The 21308-nt window shown below is 38.7% G+C and overlaps 1 protein-coding gene across 2 annotated transcripts in view; it reads right to left on the reverse strand.

Annotated features, from left to right (window-relative positions):
• Positions 1-21308, reverse strand: part of KIZ (kizuna centrosomal protein) — a 114879-nt gene that overhangs the window by 63293 nt on the left and 30278 nt on the right. For both annotated transcript variants that reach the window (XM_060031294.1, XM_060031293.1), the window contains exons 5-6: positions 8094-8739; positions 7402-7717 (exon numbers count right to left, since the gene is read on the reverse strand). In XM_060031294.1, coding sequence (XP_059887277.1) covers positions 7402-7717; positions 8094-8739 — 962 coding nt within the window. The remainder of the gene's footprint in view (positions 1-7401; positions 7718-8093; positions 8740-21308) is intronic.

Raw genomic sequence — 21308 nt, forward strand, 5'->3', positions numbered from 1 at the left:
GAGTAATAAGAACTCTACGTTCACAAATTTCTTAACTTAGATGAAATGGACCAATTTCTTGAAGGATACAATCTATCAAATCTCACACAAACAGATGTAGGTAATATGAGTAGAACCATGTATGTTAAGGAAACTGAATCAATAATAATCTTCCAAAACAAAGCACCAGGTCCAGTTGGGTTCACTGGTGAATTCTACTGAATATTTCAAGAAGAAATTATACTGCCAATTCTCTACAATCTCTTTCAGAGGACAGAAGCAGAGGGAATACTTCCTAACTCATTTTATAAAGCTAGCATTACCTTTATACCCAAAACAAAGACATCAGAAGAAAGGAAAACTACAGATCAGTATCTCTCATGAACATAGATGCAAAAATCCTTAACAAAATATTTGCAAGCTGACTCCATCAATGTATAAAAAAATTATACACCATGACCAAATGAATTTTATCCCAGGCATGGAAGGCTGATTCAACATTTGAAAATTAATGAATGAAATCTATCACAACAGGCTAAAGAAGAAAAATCAGATGATCATTATCATTAGGTATAGAAAAAGCATAAGAAAAAGTCAACATTCATTCATGATAAAAAACTCTCAGACCTGGAACAGAAGGGAACTTCTTCAACTTGATAAAGAACATCTACAAAAAACCTACAGCTAACATTATGCTTAATGGGGAAGAACAAGATTCTTTCCCTATAACATCAAGAACAAGGCAAGAATGTCCCTTCTCACCACTACTACTCAACACTGTACTAGAAGTCCTAACTAATACAATAAGACAGAAAAAGGAAATACAAGACATCGATTAAAAGAGAAATAAAACTGTCTTTAATCAAAGATGGCATGCTTGTCTATGTGGAAAATGCCAGAGAATCAACCAAAAAACTCCAAAACCCTGGAACTAATCAATGATTATAGCAATGTTGCAGGATATAAGGTTAATATACAAAAGTCAATTCCTTTCCTATACAGCAGCAATGAATAATTGGGATTTAAAATTAAAAACAAAATACCATTTACATTAGCACCAAAAAAAGAAGTACTTAAGAATAAGTCTAACAATATATGTACAAGAACTGCAAGAAGAAAACTGCAAAACTGATGAAAGAAATCAACATCTAAATAAATGGAGAGATATTCCAATTTCATGCATAGGAATACTCAACACTGTTAAGACGTCAGCACTTCCCAACTTGATCTATGGATTCAATACAACTTCAGTCAAAATTCCAGCAAGTTATTTTTTTTGGTGCGACAGTGACAAATAGATTCTAAAATTTATAGGGAAGGTGAAAAGACTCAGAGCAGCCAATGCAGCACTGAAGAAAAATGAAGTCAGAGACCTGACATTTCACAGCTTCAAGATTTACTATAAAGCAGCCATAATCAAGACAGTATGGTATTGGTGAAGAAACAGACAAATAGATAATGGAGCAGAATACAGAGCCCAGAAATAGATGCACACAAATATAGTCAACTGTTCTTTTATGAAGGAGCAAAGACAATTCAATGGAGAAAGGACAGTCTTTTCAACAGATGGTACTGGAACAAAAAGATATCCACATGAAAAAAAATAAATCTAGACACTGACCTTATATCTTTCACAAAAATTAACCAAAATGATCACAGATCTAAATGTAAAATGCCAAACTATAATATTTCTAGAAGATAACATAAGAGGAAATCTAGGTGACCTTGGATTTGGTGATGATTTTTAGATACAATACCAAATACACAATGCAAGGACAAAACTGATAAACTGGACTTTATTAAAATGAAAACTTCTGGGGCTCTCAAGATGGCTGGTTGGTGCCCTGAGTAGCTCATACCAGCAGCAGTGGTGGAACTTGCTGCTGGTGCCGGCCACCCCTAGAGTGGCTTAAAAAAAGAAATAAAGCAAAAACAAAATCTTCTGTTCTGAAAAAGACACTGTCAAGAAAATGGAAAGACAAGCTGCAGACTGGGAGAAAATATTTGAAAATCACATTATCTCTCTGATAAAGGACCTGTATCTGAAATATACAAAGAGCTCTTAAAACTCAACAATAAGGACTTCCCTGGTGGCGCAGGGGTTAAGAATCCACCTGCCAATGCAGGGGACACGGGTTCGAGTCTTGGTCTGGGAAGATCCCACATGCCACGGAGCAACTAAGCCCGTGTACCACAACTACTGAGCCTGCACTCTAGAGCCCGTGAGCCACAACTACTGAGCCTGAGTGCCACAACTACTGAAGCCCACGTGCCTGGAGCCTGTGCTCTGCAACAAGGGAAGCCACCCAATGAGAAGTCCATGCACCGCAACAAAGAGTAGCCCCTGCTCGCTGCAACTAGAGAAAAGCCCACGTGCAGCAACAAAGACCCAACGCAGCCAAAAATAAAAATAAATAAATAAATTTATTTAAAAAAAAACCCTCAATAATAAGAACCCAATTAAAAAATAGGCAAAAGATGCGAACAGACATCTCACCAAAGAAGATATATGAATGGTAAATAAGTACATGAAAAGATGCTCAACATCATATGTCATCAGGGAATTGCAAATGAAAACAACGAGATATCATCACATACCTATTAGGATGGCTAAAATCGAGAAAACCGACAACACCAAATGCTGACAAGGATGTACAGCAACAAGAACTCTCATTCATTGTTCATGAGAATAAAAATGGTACAGCCTCTGTGGAAGACAATTTGGGGGTTTCTTACAAAGCTAAACATAGTCTACCATACACTCCAGCAATTGCGCTCCTCGGTATATTTACCCAAATGAGTTGAAACCCTATGTCTACACAAAAACCTCCACATGGATGTCCACAGCAGCTTTATTCATAATTGCCCAAACGTGGCAGCCACAGAGATGTTCTTCATCTCATGGATAAACTGTGGTATATCCAGATAATGGAATATTATTCAGCACTGAAAAGAAATGAGCTATCAGGCCATGAAAAGACAGGACGGAATCTAAAATGCATACTGCTTAGTGAAAGAAGTCGATCTGAAAAGGCCACATGCTGTCTAACTCCAAGTACATGACATTTGGAAAAGGTAAACTACAGAGACAATAAAAAAATCAGTGGTTACCAGAGGTTTGGGTGATGGGGAGGAAAGAGAGATGAGTAGATGGAGCAAAGGGAATTTTTAGACAGTAAAACTACATTGGATGACATTGCAAAGGTGGATCTATGACATTACGCATTTGTAAACAAAACAGAGCAAAACAAAAAACTCTCAATACATTGCTACATTCACTAGAGAAAGAACCAGAGAAATAATGTTTGCGTGAGAAACAGCTTGTTGGTTAATACAGATGTGCACACCCACTTTTCTAGGTCCCTACCTGTCTACCCCCTTCCACCCCTGCTCACCTGCATGGGGCCCTGTGTGAAAAGGCACCTGCTCAGATGGTGAGGGTGCAGGGAAGGGAAAGCACAGGTTATTCTGGCTGCTGGGCTGCTCACTCCGATCCCCTGTCATCATGTGCTCCCACACTGGACCCTGAACACATCTGATTCAGCCTGTTATGTGTAGCGACTTCTACCCATACAATCCTTGCAAAGTTATAATCCTTGATTCCAGTTCAACTGTATTACTTTCCTATTGCTACATAACAAATTACCACAAATTTAGCATGTAACACAAATTTATCTCACAGTTCCCAGGGGTCTGGGGTCTGGGTATGGGTTAGTGGGGTCTCCACTCAGTGTCACGAGGCTGAAATCAAGGTGTCGGCTGGGATGCAATCTCACCTAAGACTCAGGGTCCTCTTCCGGGTTCACTGGTATCTGGCAGAGTTCAGTTCCTTATGATGGAAGGACTGAGGTCCTCAGCTCCCAGATGCTGCACACCACTTCTTGCCACGTGGCCTCCACAAGATGGCAGGTAATATCTCAGCTGCTTTGAATCTCTGAGCCCATTCTTTTTAAAGCCTGATCCACTTACATCAGGTCCAATCTGGATAAGTCCTTTTGATTATCTGCAAAATTCTTCATCTCTGTCATATGACATCCTAATCACGGCAGGCAGCTCCACCACCCTCACTGTCCTGCCCACACTCAAGGCGAGGGGATCATACAGGTGTACACCAGGGGCAGGAATTTCGGGGGCCATCTCAGAATTCTGGCTACCTCATGGGTAAGTCATCCTGATGAAACTAACATCAGATTAATTCTCTTAAATCAAGTGATTCACCATACTACCCCCTTCTCTCAAAATAGCCTTCAACAATTCTGCAAAACATAGAGATAACTCTAAATACATTAACTGGATACTCAAGGCCTTTCTCAACCATGTCCCAGGAGACATTTCAAACCTCCACTCTGACAACCCCTCATGGATAAGCCTTCAGCCACACCCTCTGCCTGCCCCCTTCCCCCTTGTGTTCTCTGTACCTGCGTTCCTAGTTGCACTCTTCCTTCAGACCTAATCCACCCCTTTCCCTCCTCCTTATTCAAACCTACACATCCTTTAAGATGCTGCATCAACACCTGTATAAAACCTTTCCTGACCCTTTGGACTCACATCAAGCTTATCTTTATTTGAATTTGTCCTAAAGTACAGTGGTGGGTTACAAAAAATGACGATAAACTTCTCATCCCTGGATACACATCCTTTGCAACGCAACTCTGCCACTCCTCATCAAGAGATGGGCTGTCTTTATCTACCTTCTGACACTGTGCTGGGCCCTGTGAATGTTTTTAGCCAATGGGACATTAGCAAACATGATGCAAGCAGACACTTAAGAAGCATCTGTGCACTGGCCTTGCCCTCTTGCTGTCTTGGGAACTCTGCTACCTCTACCAGGTGACTGAGGCTGGACTAATCTCCCAGATGAGGGACAAGTGGCCAAGTTATCCCTGTGGCCCCAACTGACACCGGGCCAACCACCTGTCACATGACAAATAATAAATGTCTGGTGTTTTAAGTCATGGGGCTTTGTACCGACATTTGTAGCAAACTACTCACTCCTTAAGAAAATAAAAGATTCAAGGGCCTCCTTTTCAACATTTCTTTTGGGCAGCTTCATTGTAGTAAGTGTTCTTCTGAGAAGAGTTAATTGCAGCTTGCAATGGAGGGTCAGCTCACGTACATGAATCACATGCTCAGCATCTGGAGGTAGCCATGGGAGCAGGCCATGAAGCTTCTCAAAGTCACTTGGCTTTTAAAGGTGGAAGCAACCCCAGTGTCCATCAACAGATGAGTGGATAAATAAAATGTGGTTTATCCATACATTGGACTATGATTCAGCCATAAAAATAAATGAAGTTCTGAAACATGCCACAACATGGACGCACTGGGGAACCAAAATATTCGTGTGACTTGCTTTCTCATGAGACTCGTTTTATTGTGTCCTGGAACCAGACTGCAGTATCTCCCAGGTGTGTCTGAAGTCATCATCATCACTCTCATCAAATCAGAGGTTCCAGTTTCCTGTTCAAATCCTTCTGTGTGTCTTCCTTTGTTCCACCTCTTCACCTCTGTTAACTAAAATCCCTTCTAGTAATTTCTCTCCAGGCCCTCAACAGATCCTAAAGTAAACTGAGAACCTCTGAGGTCAGAGCGGTACTCTGTAAGTATGAAGTCACAGGCTCAGGTTAATAATCAACCCTCTGAGCAAAGAAGAAGAGCAAATGCTAGAGAGGAAAGAAGAGAATGCAGGCCCCTCAAGAGCAGTGGGGAGTCGGCAAGCTAGCCAGCACCATTTAAAACCAGCATCGATCTATGCCTGGGGAGGACTTTCACCACAGAAAGTCAACAGACTCAAATTTGGTAACACGGACACAGAAAACCACCACTGCTGACTGACCTTTCATTCCGGGGGCATTCTATTAAAACAAACTTTCAAAAATTCCCCAAATGCCCCTATTTTCCAACAACTTTTGGAAAACTATATCCCAACATTTCAAGGAGCTTGGTTTTAGGGTCACAGGAAACAGTCATTCTCATAGGAGAATAGGACATAGAAGGTTCTTAATTCTATACACACTCAACTTTTTTCATCTCAGAAAAGGACTGAGTCCTGGGTAAGTACACTAGTCCTCCAGTTAGCCTACCAAAATACTAACTTGTCCAATGAACTTGTCCAATGAACTATAAAAAGAAGCCTGCAAATACAAACCTAAAATAGAAACATTCTCTTTTTAGTAATAAAGTTTCTAATGATGTATTAATAGTATGTAATACCCGTATTTCCTCGATGAGAGAGAAGTATTATTACTGGAAAAACCCATCTGGCTTGCCTCTGCAATAAAGCCAGTCTCCCAAGGACAAGAACCACGTTGGTTCTTCCATCCACAGCGCAAATACTTTGTACGTGGATGCTCTTAATAAGTATGTCTTGAACATCAGTTTGGAGGCAATCAGACTATAAATTAAACTTTTCACCGTAAGTAGGTAATGAGTGGTAAGAGGCAATATATTAAAAGGTTCAATGGTGCTTTAAAGAGAACATGAACCTATGCATACAAGAACACCCGCCTGGCTTTTCACTGTTGCTGGGACTGTTGGAAAGAGAGAGACAGATGGTATCATAGTGTAACAACATTCTGGGGGTGGGGTGGGGTTGGCGAGGCTGTGTGGAGGGTCTGCCCCCATGGCCTATGTGCCACTCCTATGCCCCTGGCCTTGGTATCCTCATTTTAAACAGCGAGCTCTACCTCGGATTGTGTACTTAAGTTCCTTGTATCCCTAAGAGATTTGATGCTATTTGTGCTACTTTTATTGCAGAATTGGTTCTCAACGGTTTCCATGTTTTCTACAATTCCACTATCTCCGATCAACAGTAAAAAAATCATATATGAGCTTTTATGACTTGGATATTATAAGTGTTCAAAATATATAACACCGATGTTCCTATTTACCCTTAAAGACTCCAACGTCCTCACTTTTACATTCAGAAAATGAAAGCTGCCTTAGATATATAATTACAAAAACTTATTAATGCATATTTAATTGTATGACGAAAATGACACTCTGGCAAGGGATAGAAGGATTAAGCAAATTAATTAGATACGAAGTTCTTAGTCTCAAAAGCTGAATTCCTAGGAAGTTTAAGTGTTTGTCACCTGTGTTATTACAACTCCAAAATGACTGATTTTCCAAAAGGATGGTGGGTAGGGGGTGGGGGGAATGACTTATGAATTAACGAGGGATTCTTTAGATATAATTATAAACTGCCAATCACCATGATTTCAATGATATTCAGGCTTTTAAAGCTATTTCATAAAAAAAAAAGAAAAGAAGAAAAGAAATTAGTCCTTATCTAAAAGACTATTTATGAGACTTAAGGAACTTATACATTCATGGCTGAGTGTTCAATAATATACTCCCAGTGGAATGGTCTCTAAAAATGTCTATAACTAAAAACAGAACAATGAAAAAAATTGAATGGCTTACTCTCTTGTTGGCGAGTTAGTGGAGGATTCCTTTTTTGAATCTGGAGAGCTCAGGGTTTGCAAAATATAATTATGTTTTTCAGTGGATGGGGCATCTCTTTCTTGCTTGGAGTGAATTAAATTTAAGGCCTCTATTCCATCTTCTTCCTCCACCGTGTCACCCGGATTTGGCTGTGGTTCTGGACTCCTTAAAATCAGATCCTCTTCACTTACAGAAACTGTGAGGTCACTGCTGCTGCTCTCACTCTCCTCCTCCTGCTCTTCCCACATTTTTCTGCAGGGCTCCTGTGCCTCTGGGTCCCGGCGAGGAGGATGATCTGTAACGGGGACATGAACAGATTACTGATCACTGACTTCAGGCGGTAGCAGGGGTGAGACGTCCTACCTCCCAGAGCAGAGCTGCTCATCTGTTAGAGACGTGTATAAACAATCCACAGCGAACTACAGTATTTTAAGACCCATGAAAAATATTTTTAAAATATCACAGTGGGTTTAAAAATCAGAGAATTTGCTCGCAAAAATATTTCCATGTACATAGTTAACTCATTAGAATGGAATTTGTTAGCAAAGTCACTACTTTGTTTTTTGACAGATACAATTAGACAGTATTTTGTATTCTTACATAAGACCATCACCACCCAAAAAACTAAATACCAACAAAAATCAGCAAACCATTTCAGCCTCTCACCCCACCTGAGGAAGCTTCCCAGGCAGGATGCTTCTCTTGAGAACACTCGATTTCAGATGCACTGTATTCTGAGCCTGACGGCAGAGAGGCTGGCGGTCTGGCTCTTTCTTCCTCGACTTCAATATGCTCCCGTGTCAGTATTTCTCCCTCTGATCCCTCTGATCTGCTGGAACTGTCACACTTTAAATCAGTGGTTCTGTTCTCTGGACTTAATCTCTCCTGTAATGGGGAATGGAGTTCGGCAGACTTTCTGCCTTCAGATAAATTACTCTTGCCCTGACGTGCGTTGCTTCCTATCTCCAAGCAATGAGTTTGTTCCTCCTCAGACAACGCGCTGGCTGTGACTGGCGTTTTCTCACCCATCTGAAGAGATGTCTTTCCATCTATTCTGTCAGACTTATTTAAGCACTGTGTGTCACTATGAATTTGTACTACATAGCTGTCTGTCACATTACTGCTCCGGGCTGTCTGTTGGTGTGAATGTGGGTCAGGAATTGAAAAGTTCTTTGTGGGTTGGGGAGATTTCTGCTCTGTACTGAAATCTCCAACGCCTGAGACGGCTGACACTTGGCGGCCCATAAAGATTGTTGCTGGTTGATACAATCCTCTTGACGCGGCGGTCCCTGAGTTAATTTCTGCCGGCATTACAACCTGCACCACCAAAAGACATGAAAGTTAAACAGGGTTGTGTATGAACAATGAGGTTATTTAGGTTGTTTTCAGAAATGAAATTAGGTCAGGAAGCAGGACCAATGAAAGCAACACCTACCATGTTCTATAAAACTCATGGCTTCCTACAAAATGAATGACCAAAAAACAGTACAGTCCACACTATTTAATTGTAATAACAATATTGGTTCACAAAGCAAATACGGTCAGGGAACTATGGAATCTATATTTTTCAAAAAGAGATACATACATTGCATTGTACAGCTATGTGAATGTATTTAAGGCCACTGAACTGTACACTCAAACATGGTTAAAATGGTAAATTTTCTGTTACGTATATTTCACCACAATTAAAAAAATAAACTTTGAGTTCTAACCACTTTCCACAGAGAAGTGCATTTGATGAAGCTAGAGAGGTACTTGAACAAAAAAACCGGGGGCATATAAAGGACTATTGGGGGTTTCAAAACTCTATTTCTAGTAGTGTGGGTAATATTAAAAAACTTCCAATAATCACATATTCAAGACTGCATTAAAATATAATGCATATGTGCAAAATAATCTAATTTCCTGTCAAACTGAAAATAACAGCAGTTTTTTTCTGAACAACTTCAAGTAATTTTAAAGACATTTAAAGCAATTTAAATTCACTGGCATGTCTATGGGGAGTATGAGCACTGTCTCTTCTTTAAAAAGAGAGAGAGGAGGAGACGAGGGTGGGATGGGAAAGAGAAACAGAAGCAACTGGTTCAGCGGCTTGATCAAGGACACACAATGGGAAGCAGAACTGGAAGTAGCAATCATAAAGCCTTGAAGAAGTTAAGTGTTTTTCTTCCAAAGGGACCAAAGCACCTCCACATACATAATAGCATTTAGTCCACAGAGCACTATAGGTTGATGGGGAGATGCATCTGCACCCCTCCTCTGCAGATGGAAAAACTGAGGCCAAAATTTTCAGAGAAAATGTCATTCACATAGCTGAAACAGAATCTAGGTCTTACTACCCTTCAAACATACTGTCTCTTCTATTTCTAAAGATAAAACAAACAACTTTGAAGCAAAAACAAATGAAAAGGGATGTCAGAGAAATGGTGGAATAAGGACCTCTCAAAATTCTCTGCTCTGTAAAAGAAACAATAACAGTGGAAAACATCTTCAGAATAACTTTTCAGAACTCTGGAAATTAACCAAAGGTTTGCAGCAATCTGAGGAACATTTATTCAAGAAAAGTAACTGAATCTTGGTAGGAACAGCAGTACTTCACGGTGTTTTAACTTGCCCTATTCACATTTCCCCCTCCTCCAGTCTGCGGTAACCTTGAAAATCAGCAGCCTGTAATCACAGCCTGTAAACCAGCACCCTTATAGACACTGAAAGGAGTAGAAAAGGACTGGAACTTTTTCAAAGCCCCATTCCCAGAGAACTGACATTATTTGACCTGTCTAGTAGCTCCCTGGAAGACCACCCTCACAAGACTGTCTTTATTTGACCTGACTTGGAGCTGACACATTGTGAACAGCCTTTCCCTGGGGGTTATTTGTCAAAAATAAGCAGAGGCAAATGTTTAACATCAAGGCTGCCTAAGGCAGTGGATAACAGTTGGGCAAACAATAGGCTAACTAAAATAACTTAAAAGGAAAAGTTGGTGAATGAGCTGTACACAGGGGGTTTGAAAAGCTCCAGCATATTCCTGGAAACCTAGACTGTGGGCATGCTCACTAAAAGTCCTGAGGGGGCGCTGGTTCTGGAAGGAGAGAGATTTGCGGCCTGTGCATGCGCAGTGCAGTTTGCTGCCCAGGCTGTCCGGCTCCGGCCGAGGCGGTTCCACACCAGCATGACTTCGGTGCCGGACCCAGTTTCCCGCCACCTGACCATGCTACTGGGAGACGCCCCACCTCACTGTCACTCGGAGTTTTGTGGGGGTCAGGCGTACAAGAGGACTGAGGTTTGCTTGATACGTGGCGTGTGCGAGACTCCTGAGGACGACTCCAGAACCATGGGCCTCCGGCATCCAGGTCATTGAGATTCCACATATAAGTGACATCATATGATATCTGTCTTTGTCTGACTGACTTAATGAACTTTTAATGAACAGCATCCATGTGGCTGACAGGGTCTCGGTGCTCAGGCCGGGTGTCAGGCCTGAGCCTCTGAGGTGGGAGAGCCAAGTTTAGGACACTGGACCACCAGAGACCTCCCAGCCCCACGTAATATCAATCGGTGAGAGCTCTCCCAGAGATCTCCAACTCAATGCTAAGACCCAGCTCTACCCAACGGCCTGCAAGCTCCAGTGCTAGACACCCCATGCCAAAGAACTAGCAAGACAGGAACATAACCCCACCCATTAGCAGAGAGGCCGCCTAAAATCATAAGTTCACAGATCCTCCAAAACACACAACCGATGCGGTCCTGCCCACCAGAAAGATAAGAATCAGCCTCATCCACCAGAACACAGGCACAAGTCTCCTCCACCAGGAAGCCTACACAACCTACTGAACCAACCTTAGCCACTGGGGGCAGACACCAAACACAACAGGAACTATGAACCCGCAGCCTGAGAAAAGGAGACCCCGAACACAGTACGTTAAGCAAAAGAAGAAGACAGAGAAGTAGACAGCAGATGAAGGAGCAAGGTAAAAACCCCACCAGACCAAACAAATGAAGAGGAAACAGGCAGTCTACCTGAAAAACGATTCAGAGTAAAGATAGTAAAGATGATCCAAACTCTTGGAAATACAATGGAGAAAATACAAGAAACGTTTAACAAGGACACAGAAGAACGAAAGAGCAAACAATGATGAACAACACAATAAATGAAACTAAAAATTCTCTATAAGGAATCAACAACAGAATAACTGAGGCAGAAGAACGGATAAGTGACCTGGAAGATAAAATAGTGGAAATAACTATCACAGAGCAGAATAAAGAAAAAAGAATGAAAAGAATTGAGGACAGTCTCAGAGACCTCTGGGACAACATTACATGCACCAACATTCAAATTATAGGGGTCCCAGAAGAAGAAGAGAAAAAGAAAGTGTCTGAGAAAATATGTGAAGAGATTATAGTTGAAAACTTCCATAACATGGGAAAGGAAATAGTCAATCAAGTCCAGGAAGCACAGAGAGTCCCATACAGGATAAATCCAAAGAGAAACACACCAAGACAAGTATTAATGAAACTATCAAAAATTAAATACCAAGAAAAAATATTAAAAGCATCAAGAGAAAAGCAACAAATAACATACAAGGGAATCCCCATAAGGCTAACAGCTGATTTTTCAGCAGAAACTCTGCAAACCAGAAGGGACTGGCAGGACATATTTAAAGTGATGAAAGACAAAAACCTACAAGCAAGATTACACAGCAAGGATCTCATACAGATTTGATGGAGAAATTAAAAGCTGTAAAGACAAGCAAATGTTGAGAATTCAGCACTGCCAAACCAGCTTTACAACAAATGCTAAAGGAACTTCTGTAGGCAGGAAACACAAGAGAAGGAAAAGACCTACAATAACAAACCCAAAACAATTAAGAAAATGGTAATAGGAACATACATATCGATAGTTACCTTAAATGTAAATGGATTAAATGCTTCAACCAAAAGACACAGACTGGCTGAATGGATACAGAAACAAGACCCATATATATATGCCGTCTGCAAGAGACCCACTTCAGACCTAGGGCACATACAGGCTGAAAGTGAGGGGATGGAAAAAGATATTCCATGCAAATAGAAATCAAAAGAAGGCTGCAGTAGCAATTCTCATATCAGACAAAATAGACTTTAAAACAAAGACTATTACAAATGACAAAGAAGGACAGTACATAATGATTAAGGGATCGATCCAAGAAGAAGATATAACAATTGCAAATATTTATGCACCCAACACAGGAGCACCTCAATACATAAGGTAAATGCTAACAGCCATAAAAGGGGAAATCGACAGTAACGCAATAATAGTAGGGGACTTTAACACTCCACTTTCACCAATGGACAGATCATCCAAAATGAAAATAAATAAGGAAACATAAGTTTTAAATGACACATTAAACAAGATGGACTTAACTGATATAGGACATTCCATCCCAAAACAACAGAATAGACTTTGTTTTGAAGTGCTCATGGAACTTCTCCAGGATACATCATATCTTGGGTCACAAATCAAGCCTTGGTAAATTTAAGAAAATAGAAATTGTATCAGGTATCTTTTCTGACCACAATTGCTATGACTAGATATCAATTACAGGAAAAAAACTGTGAAAAAAAAGCAAACACATGGAGGCTAAACAATACACTACTAAATAACCAAGAAATCACTGAAGAAATCAAATAGGAAATCAAAAAATACCTAGAAACAAATGACAATGAAAACATGATGACCCAAAACCTATGGGATGCAGCAAAAGCAGTTCTAAGAGGGAAGTTTATAGCAATACAATCCTACCTCAAGAAACAAGAAACATCTCAAATAAACAACCTAAACTTACACCTAAAGCAGTTAGAGAGAGAAGAGCAAAAAACACCCCAAAGTTAGCAGAAGGAAAGAAATCATAAAGATCAGATCAGAAATAAAAGGAAATGAAGGAAACAAGAGCAAGGATCAACAAAGCTAAAAGCTGGTTCTCTGAGAAGATAAACAAAATTGATAAACCATTAGCCAGACTCATCAAGAAAAAAAGGAAGAAGACTCAAATCAACAGTTAGAAATGAAAAAGGAGAAGTAACAACTGACACTGCAGAAATACAAAAGATCATTGGAGATTACTATAAGCAACTATATGCCAATAAAATGGACAACCTGGAAGAAATGAACAAACTCTTAGAAAAGCACAACCTTCCGAGACTGAACCAGGAAGAAATAGAAAATATAAACAGACCAATCACAAGCACTGAAATTTAAACTGTGATTAAAAATCTTCCAACAAACAGAACCCCAGGACCAGATGGCTTCACAGGCAAATTCTATCAAACATTTAGAGAAGAGCTAACACCTATCCTTCTCAAACTCTTCCAAAATATAGAAGAGGTAGGAACACTCCCAAACTCATTCTATGAGGCCACCATCTCCCTGATACCAAAACCAGACGAATATGTCACAAAAAAGGAAAACTACAGGCCAATATCACTGATGAACATAGATGCAAAAATCCTCAACAAAACACTAGCAAACAGAATCCAACAGCACATTAAAAGGATCATACACCATGATCAAGTGGGGTTTATCCCAGGAACGCAAGGATTCTTCAATATATGCAAATCAATCAATATATATACACCATATTAACAAACTGAAGGATAAAAACTGTATGATAATCTCAATAGATGCACAAAAAGCTTTCAACAAAATTCAACACCCATTTATGATAAAAGCTCTTGAGAAAGTAGGCATAGAGGGAACGTACCTCAATATAATAAAGGCCATATATGACAAACCCACAGCCAATATCGTTCTCAATGGTGAAAAACTGAAACCATTTTCACTAAGATCAGAAACAAGACAAGGTTGCCCACATTCGCCACTATTATTCAACATAGTTTTGGAAGTTTTAGCCACAGCAATCAGAGAAGACAAAGAAATAAAAGGAATCCAAATTGGAAAAGAAAAAGTAAAACTGTCACTGTTTGCAGATGACATGATACTATACATAGAGAATCCTAAAGATGCTAAGATGTTACCAGAAAACTACTAGAGCTAATCAATGAATTTGGTAAAGTAGCAGGATACAAAATTAATGCACAGAAATCTCTTGCATTCCTATACACTAATGATATCTGAAAGGAATGATATCTGAAATATCTGAAAGAGAAATTAAGGAAATACTCCCATTTACCACTACAACAAAAAGAATAAATACCTAGGAATAAACCTACCTAAGGAGACAAAAGACCGGTATGCACAAAACTATAAGACAGTGATGAAAGAAATTAAAGATGATACAAACAGAAAGATATACTATGTTCTTGGATTGGAAGAATCAACATTGTGAAAATGACTATACTACACAAAGCAATCTACAGATTCAAGGCAATCCCTATCAAACTACCATTTTTCACAGAAGTAGAACAAAAAATTTCACAATTTGTATGGAAACACAAAAGACCACAAATAGCCAAAGCGATCCTGAGGAAGAAAAACGGAGCTGGAGCACTCAGGTTCTCTGACTTCAGACTATACTACAAAGCTACAGTAATCAAGACAGTATGGTACTGGCACAAAAACAGAAATACAGATCAATGGAACAGGATAGAAAGCCCAGAGATAAACGCACACACATATGGTCACCTTATCTTTGATAAAGAAGGCAAGAATATACAGTGGAGAAAAGACAGCCTCTTCAGTAAGTGGTGCTGGGAAAACTGGACAGCTACATGTAAAAGAATGAAATTACAACACCCTGTAATACCATACACAAAAATAAACTCAAAATGGATTAAAGCCCTAAATGCAAGGCCAGACACTATAAAACTCTTAGAGGAAAACACAGGTAGAACACTCTATGACATAAATCACAGCAAGATCCTTTCTGACCCACCTCCTAGAGAAATGGAAATAAAAACAAAAATAAACAAATGGGACCTAATGAAACTTAAAAGCTTTTGCACAGCAAAGGAAACCCTAAACAAGACGAAAAGCCAATCCTCAGAATGGGAGAAAATATTTGCAAACAAATCAATGTACAAAGGATTAATCTCCAAATTATATAAAGAGTTCATGCAGCTCAATATCAAAAAAACAAACAACCTAATCCAAAAATGGGCCAAAGACCGAAATAGACCTTTCTCCAAAGATATACAGATTGCCAACAAACACATGAAAGGATGCTCAACATCACTAATCATTAGATAAATGCAAATCAAAACTACACTGAGGTATCACCTCACACTGGTCAGAATGGCCATCATCAAAAAATCTACAAACAATAAATGTTGGAGAGGGTGTGGAGAAAAGGGAATCCTCTTGCAGTGTTGGTGGGAACGTAAACTGATGCAGCCACTATGGAGAACAATATGGAGGTTCCTTAAGAAACTAAAAATAGAACTACCATATGACCTAGCAATCCCACTACTGGGCATATACCCTGAGAAAACCATAATTCAAAAAGAGTCATGTACCACAATGTTCATTGCAGCACTATTTACAACAGCCAGGACATGGAAGCAACCTAAATGTCCATCGACAGATGAATGGATAAAGAAGATGTGGCACATATATACAATGGAATATTACTCAGCCATAAAAAGAAACAAAATTGAGTTATTTGTAGTAAGGTGGATGGACCTAGAGTCTATCATACAGAATGAAGTAAGTCAGAAAGAGAAAAATAAATACCATATGCTAACACATATATATGGAATCTAAAAACAAAACAAAACAAAAAGGTTCTCATGAACCTAGGGGCAGGAGAGGAATAAAGACGCAGATGTAGAGAATGGACTTGAGGACACGGGTGGGGGAAGGGTAAGGTGGAACGAAGTGAGAGAGTGGCATGGACATACATACACTACCAAATGTAAAATAGATAGCTAGTGGGAAGCAGCTGCGTAGCACAGGAAGATTAGCTCAGTGCTTTGTGACCACCCAGAGGGGTGGGATAGGGAGGTTGGGAGGGAGACACAAGAGGGATGGGATATATGTGTACGTATAGCTGGTTCGCTTTGTTATACAGCAGAAACTAACACAACATTGTAAAGCAATTATACTCCAATAAAGATGTTAAAAAACAAAAAATGAAAAGTCCTGAGAAGGGCCTAAGCTGTCACCTCAGGCTTACCTTTCAAGGTAAGCTCTGGGCAAGCACTGACATGAAGGCTAAGGTGGAGCTGGAAACTGCCTGGATGAGTGCCAAAGCCCCTTGGTAAAGACTGTGAGAATTACAGGTTTCAGGCATTTGAAGAAAGCTCTGTCTAATCATTAGCTGGTTACTAAGCTAACTGAACAGAAACTTCAGTGACCACACATGACAAAGAATACAGACTTTACACAATTCAGAAAATCACTAAGCAAGCAAACAAAACAATAAACTCTAGGAAGGGGTAAATTTGACGTTCATTTTATTATTTAAAATGTCCAAAAGTTAACAAAAAATTATGAGATGTTGAAAGAAACAAGAAGGTATGATCCATACACAGGAGGAAAAAAAGCAGTCAATAGAAACTATCCCTGAAATCCTGAGGAAAAAGAACAAAGCAGGAAACATAACCCTCCCAGGCTTCAGACAATGCTACAAAGCTACAGTAATCAAAATGGCCTGGTATTGGCACAAAAACAGACACATGGATCAATCTAACAGAATACAGAGCCTAGAAATAAACCCACACACCTAGTCAATTAATCTTCAACACAGGAGACAAGAATATACAATGGGAAAAAGCAAGTGGTGTTGGAAAAGTTGGACAGCCGCATGTAAATCAATGAAGTTAGAACACACTCTCACACCATACACAAAAATAAACTCAAAACGGCTTAAAGACTTAAACATTAAGACATGACACCATAAAACTCCTAGAAGAGAACACAGGCAAAACATTCTCTGACATAAATCCTACCAATGTTTTCTTAGGTCACTCTCCCCAGGCAATAGAAATAAAAACAAAAATAAACAAATGGGACCTAATCAAACTAACAAGCTTTTGCACAGCCAAAAGGAAACCATAAACAAAATGAAAAGACAACCTATGGAATGAGAGAAAATATTTGCAAATGATGCGACTGACAAGGACTTAATTTCCAAAATATACAAACAGCTCATACAACTCAACAAAAAAACCAAACAACCCAATCCAAAAATGGGCAGAAGACCTAAATAGACTTTTTTCCAAAGAAGAAATACCGATGGCCAATAGGCATATGAAAAGATGCTCAATATCGCTAATTATTAGAGAAATGCAAATCAAAACTACAATGAGGTACCACCTCACACCAGTCAGAATGGCCATCATTAAAAAGTCTACAAATAACAAATGCTGGAGAGGGTGTGGAGAAAAGGGAACCCTCCTACACTGTTGGTGGGAAGGTAAGTTGGTGTAGCCACTATGGAAAACAGTATGGAGGTTCCTCAGAAAATTAAAAATAGAATTACCATATGATCCAGCAATCCCACTCCTGGGCATATATCTAGATAAAACTATAATTCAAAATGACACATGCACCCCTGTGTTCATAGCAGCACTGTTCACAATAGCCAAGACATGGAAACCATCTAAATGTCCACTGACAGATGAATGGGTAAAGAAGATGTGGTACATATATACAGTGGAATACTACTCAGCCATAAAAAACAACAAAATAATGCCATTTGCAGGAACATGGATGAACCTAGAAATTATCATACTAAGTGAAGTAAATCAGACAAAGACAAATATCACATAGTCTCACTTACATGTGAAATCTAAAATATGACACAAATGAAACTATCTATGAAACAGGAACAGACTCACAGATATAGAGAATAGACTTGTGGTTGCAAAGGCGGAGGGAAGGTGGGGGAGGGATGGAGTGGGCGTTTGGGATTAGTAGATGCAAACTAGTATATATAGAATGGATAAACAACAAGGACCTACTTATAGCACAGGGAACTATATTCAATATCCTGTAATAAACCATAATGGAAAAGAATATAAAAAAGAATGTATATATGTATAACTGAATCACTTTGCCGTACAGCAGAAATCAACACAATATTGTAAATCAACTATACTTCAATTCTAAAAAAATTTTTAAAAATAAAAATTAAAGAAATTATCCCTGAGGAAGCCCAAATGTTGGACTTACTATACAAAGACTTTAAATTAGCTATTTTAAACATGTTCAAAGAACTAAAGGAAATCATGTCTAAAAGAACTAAGGGAAAGTATGGGAAAAATGTCCAAACAGAGATGATTAATAAAGAGATAGAAATTATTTAAAAGACAGAACCAAACAGAAATTCTGCAGTTGAAAAGTACAGTCACCAGAATGAAAAATTCACTAGAGGGGCTCAGCAGCAGATATGAACAGGCAGAAGAAGGAATCAACATACTTAAATACAGATCAATTATGATTATCTAGATTGAGGAAAAGAAAGAAAAAATAATGAGCAATGAACAGAACCTCAGAGACCTGTGGGATACCACTAAGCATACCAACATATGCATAATGAAAGTCTCAGAAGGAGAAGAAAAAGAAAGACACTATAATTTTGAAGAAATAACAGTGAAATCTCTCCAAATATAATGAAAAACATTTACACATCCAAGAAGCTCAACGAAGTCCAAGTGTAATAAATTCAAAGAGATCCTCACCTAGACATATCATAATCAAACTACTGAAAGCCAAAAAGAGAGAATCTTGAAAGCAAAAACAGGGAAGTGACTCCTTACATAAAAAGCATCCTCAATAAGAGTAACAGGTGACTTATCATCAGAAACTGTGGAGGCCAGTAGGCAGTAAGATAACACAGTCAAAGCACTGAAAGAAAAAGACTATCAGTCAAGAATTCTATAGCCACCAAAATGTTATTTCAAAAATGAACGAGAGGAACTCCCCTGGTGGTCCAGTGGTTAAGACTCTGCACTTCCACTGCAGGGGGCACTGGTTGGGCAACTAAGATCCCACAGGCAGTGCAGCACTGCCAAAAAAAAAATAAAAAAAAAAAAAATAAGGCGAAATTAAGGCGTTCCTCACTAAACAAAAACAGAATTTGTCACAACCATACTTTCCCTATATGGAATACTACAAGGAGTCCTTCAGGCTGAAATGAAAGGACACTACACAGTAACTCAAGTCTGCATTAAGAAATAAATAGCACTAGTTAGGGTAACTACACTGGTAAATATGTATTTAACTATGTTGGTACATATAAAAGCATAAATATATTTTTCATGTAACTCTAGTCTTGTCTTTTAAATCATACAGGAGAAAACAAGAAAACATTTTTAATCTTACAGTGCAGTACCTTGAAAAGTACAGTAGTACAGTACAACAGCTGGCATACAGGGGCTGGCATCGAGTGAACAGGCAAGAAGAGTTACTGACTGGAAGAGGGAGAGGAGGTGGGAGACAGTAGAGCTGAAGGATCGCCAGCAATAGGAGACGGAGGGCAAGCTGCAATTTCACTCATGCCTGACGCTGATGGAACACACGTTTGCATCTTTGAAAGTTCAAAACTTGAAGGTTCGTATGTATGGAACTTACAGTATATAGAAAACAAAGAGCAAAATGGCAGACGCAAATCCTACCTTTTTAGTAATTACATTAATTTTAAATGGATTAAATACTATAATTGAAGCCAGAGAACTGGCAGAATGGATTTAAAATATGATCCAACTATATGCTGTCTAATGAGACTCATTTTAGATTCAAAGACACAAACAGGTTGAAAGCATAGGGAAGGGAAAAGATATATCAAGAGAGCCTCATGGAAAAAAAATATACTATGCAAACAGTACCGAAAGAAAGCCGAAGTAGCTATGTTAATCAGACACAATAGATTTTAAGACTCAAAACTGTAACTAGACACAGGACATTTTACAATGATAAAAGGGTCAATCTGTGAAAAAGATATAACAATTAGAAACATGTAAGTATATCTAACAACAAAGTCCTATCTGAAGCAAAACCCAACAATAATAGTTGGAGACTTAAATACTCTAAATTCAATAATGGTTAAAATAACTAAATAGAAGATCAATAAGGAAACAGAGGACTTGAACCAACTATAAACCAACTAGACCTAACAGACATATAAAGAAGACTCCACCTACCGACAGTAGAATACACAGAATATATATTCTTCTTAAATGTACATGGAACATTCTACAAGATAGACCCATATGTTAGGCAATAAATCAAGTCTCAATAAATTTAAATGGATTAAAATAAAGTTCTCTGATGACAATGGAATGAAATTAGAAATCAATAAAAGAAGGAAATTTGGCAAATTCACAAATATGTAGAAATTAAATAAGAAACTCCTAAATAATTAATGGATCAAAGAAAAAATGACCAGGGAAATTAGAAAACAGTTTGAGATAAATGAAAAGGAAAACACAAGATCCTAAAGCCTATGGGAAGAAATATTTAGAAGGAAATTCAGAGCTGGAAAAGCTTATTAGAAAGAAGAAAGAACTCAAATCAATAACCTAAACTTCCATGCTAAGAAAGTAGAAAAAGAAGAGCAAATTAAATCCAAAGCAAGCAAAAGGAAGGTAATAATAAGATTAGAGCAGAAATAAATGAATTAGAAAATAGAAAAGCTGGAGACAATCGACAAAACCAAATGCTGATTCATTGAAAAGATTCACAGATTGACATACCTTTAGCTAGACTGACCAAGGAAAAAACAAGACAAATTACTAAAATCAGAAATGAAATTGGTACTTTGTTACCAACCTTACAGATATAAAAAACTAAGGGAATATTATGAATAACTGTTTGCCAACAAATTAGCCAACCTAGATAAATTGGACAAATTCTTAGAAAGACACAGCTACCAAAACTCACCCAAGAAGAAACAGAAAATCTGAATAGGCCTAAAACAAGTTAAGCAATTGAATTAGTAATCAAAAAATTT

This window comes from Delphinus delphis, chromosome 15 (assembly GCF_949987515.2).
Source record: "Delphinus delphis chromosome 15, mDelDel1.2, whole genome shotgun sequence".
NCBI lineage: Eukaryota > Metazoa > Chordata > Mammalia > Artiodactyla > Delphinidae > Delphinus > Delphinus delphis.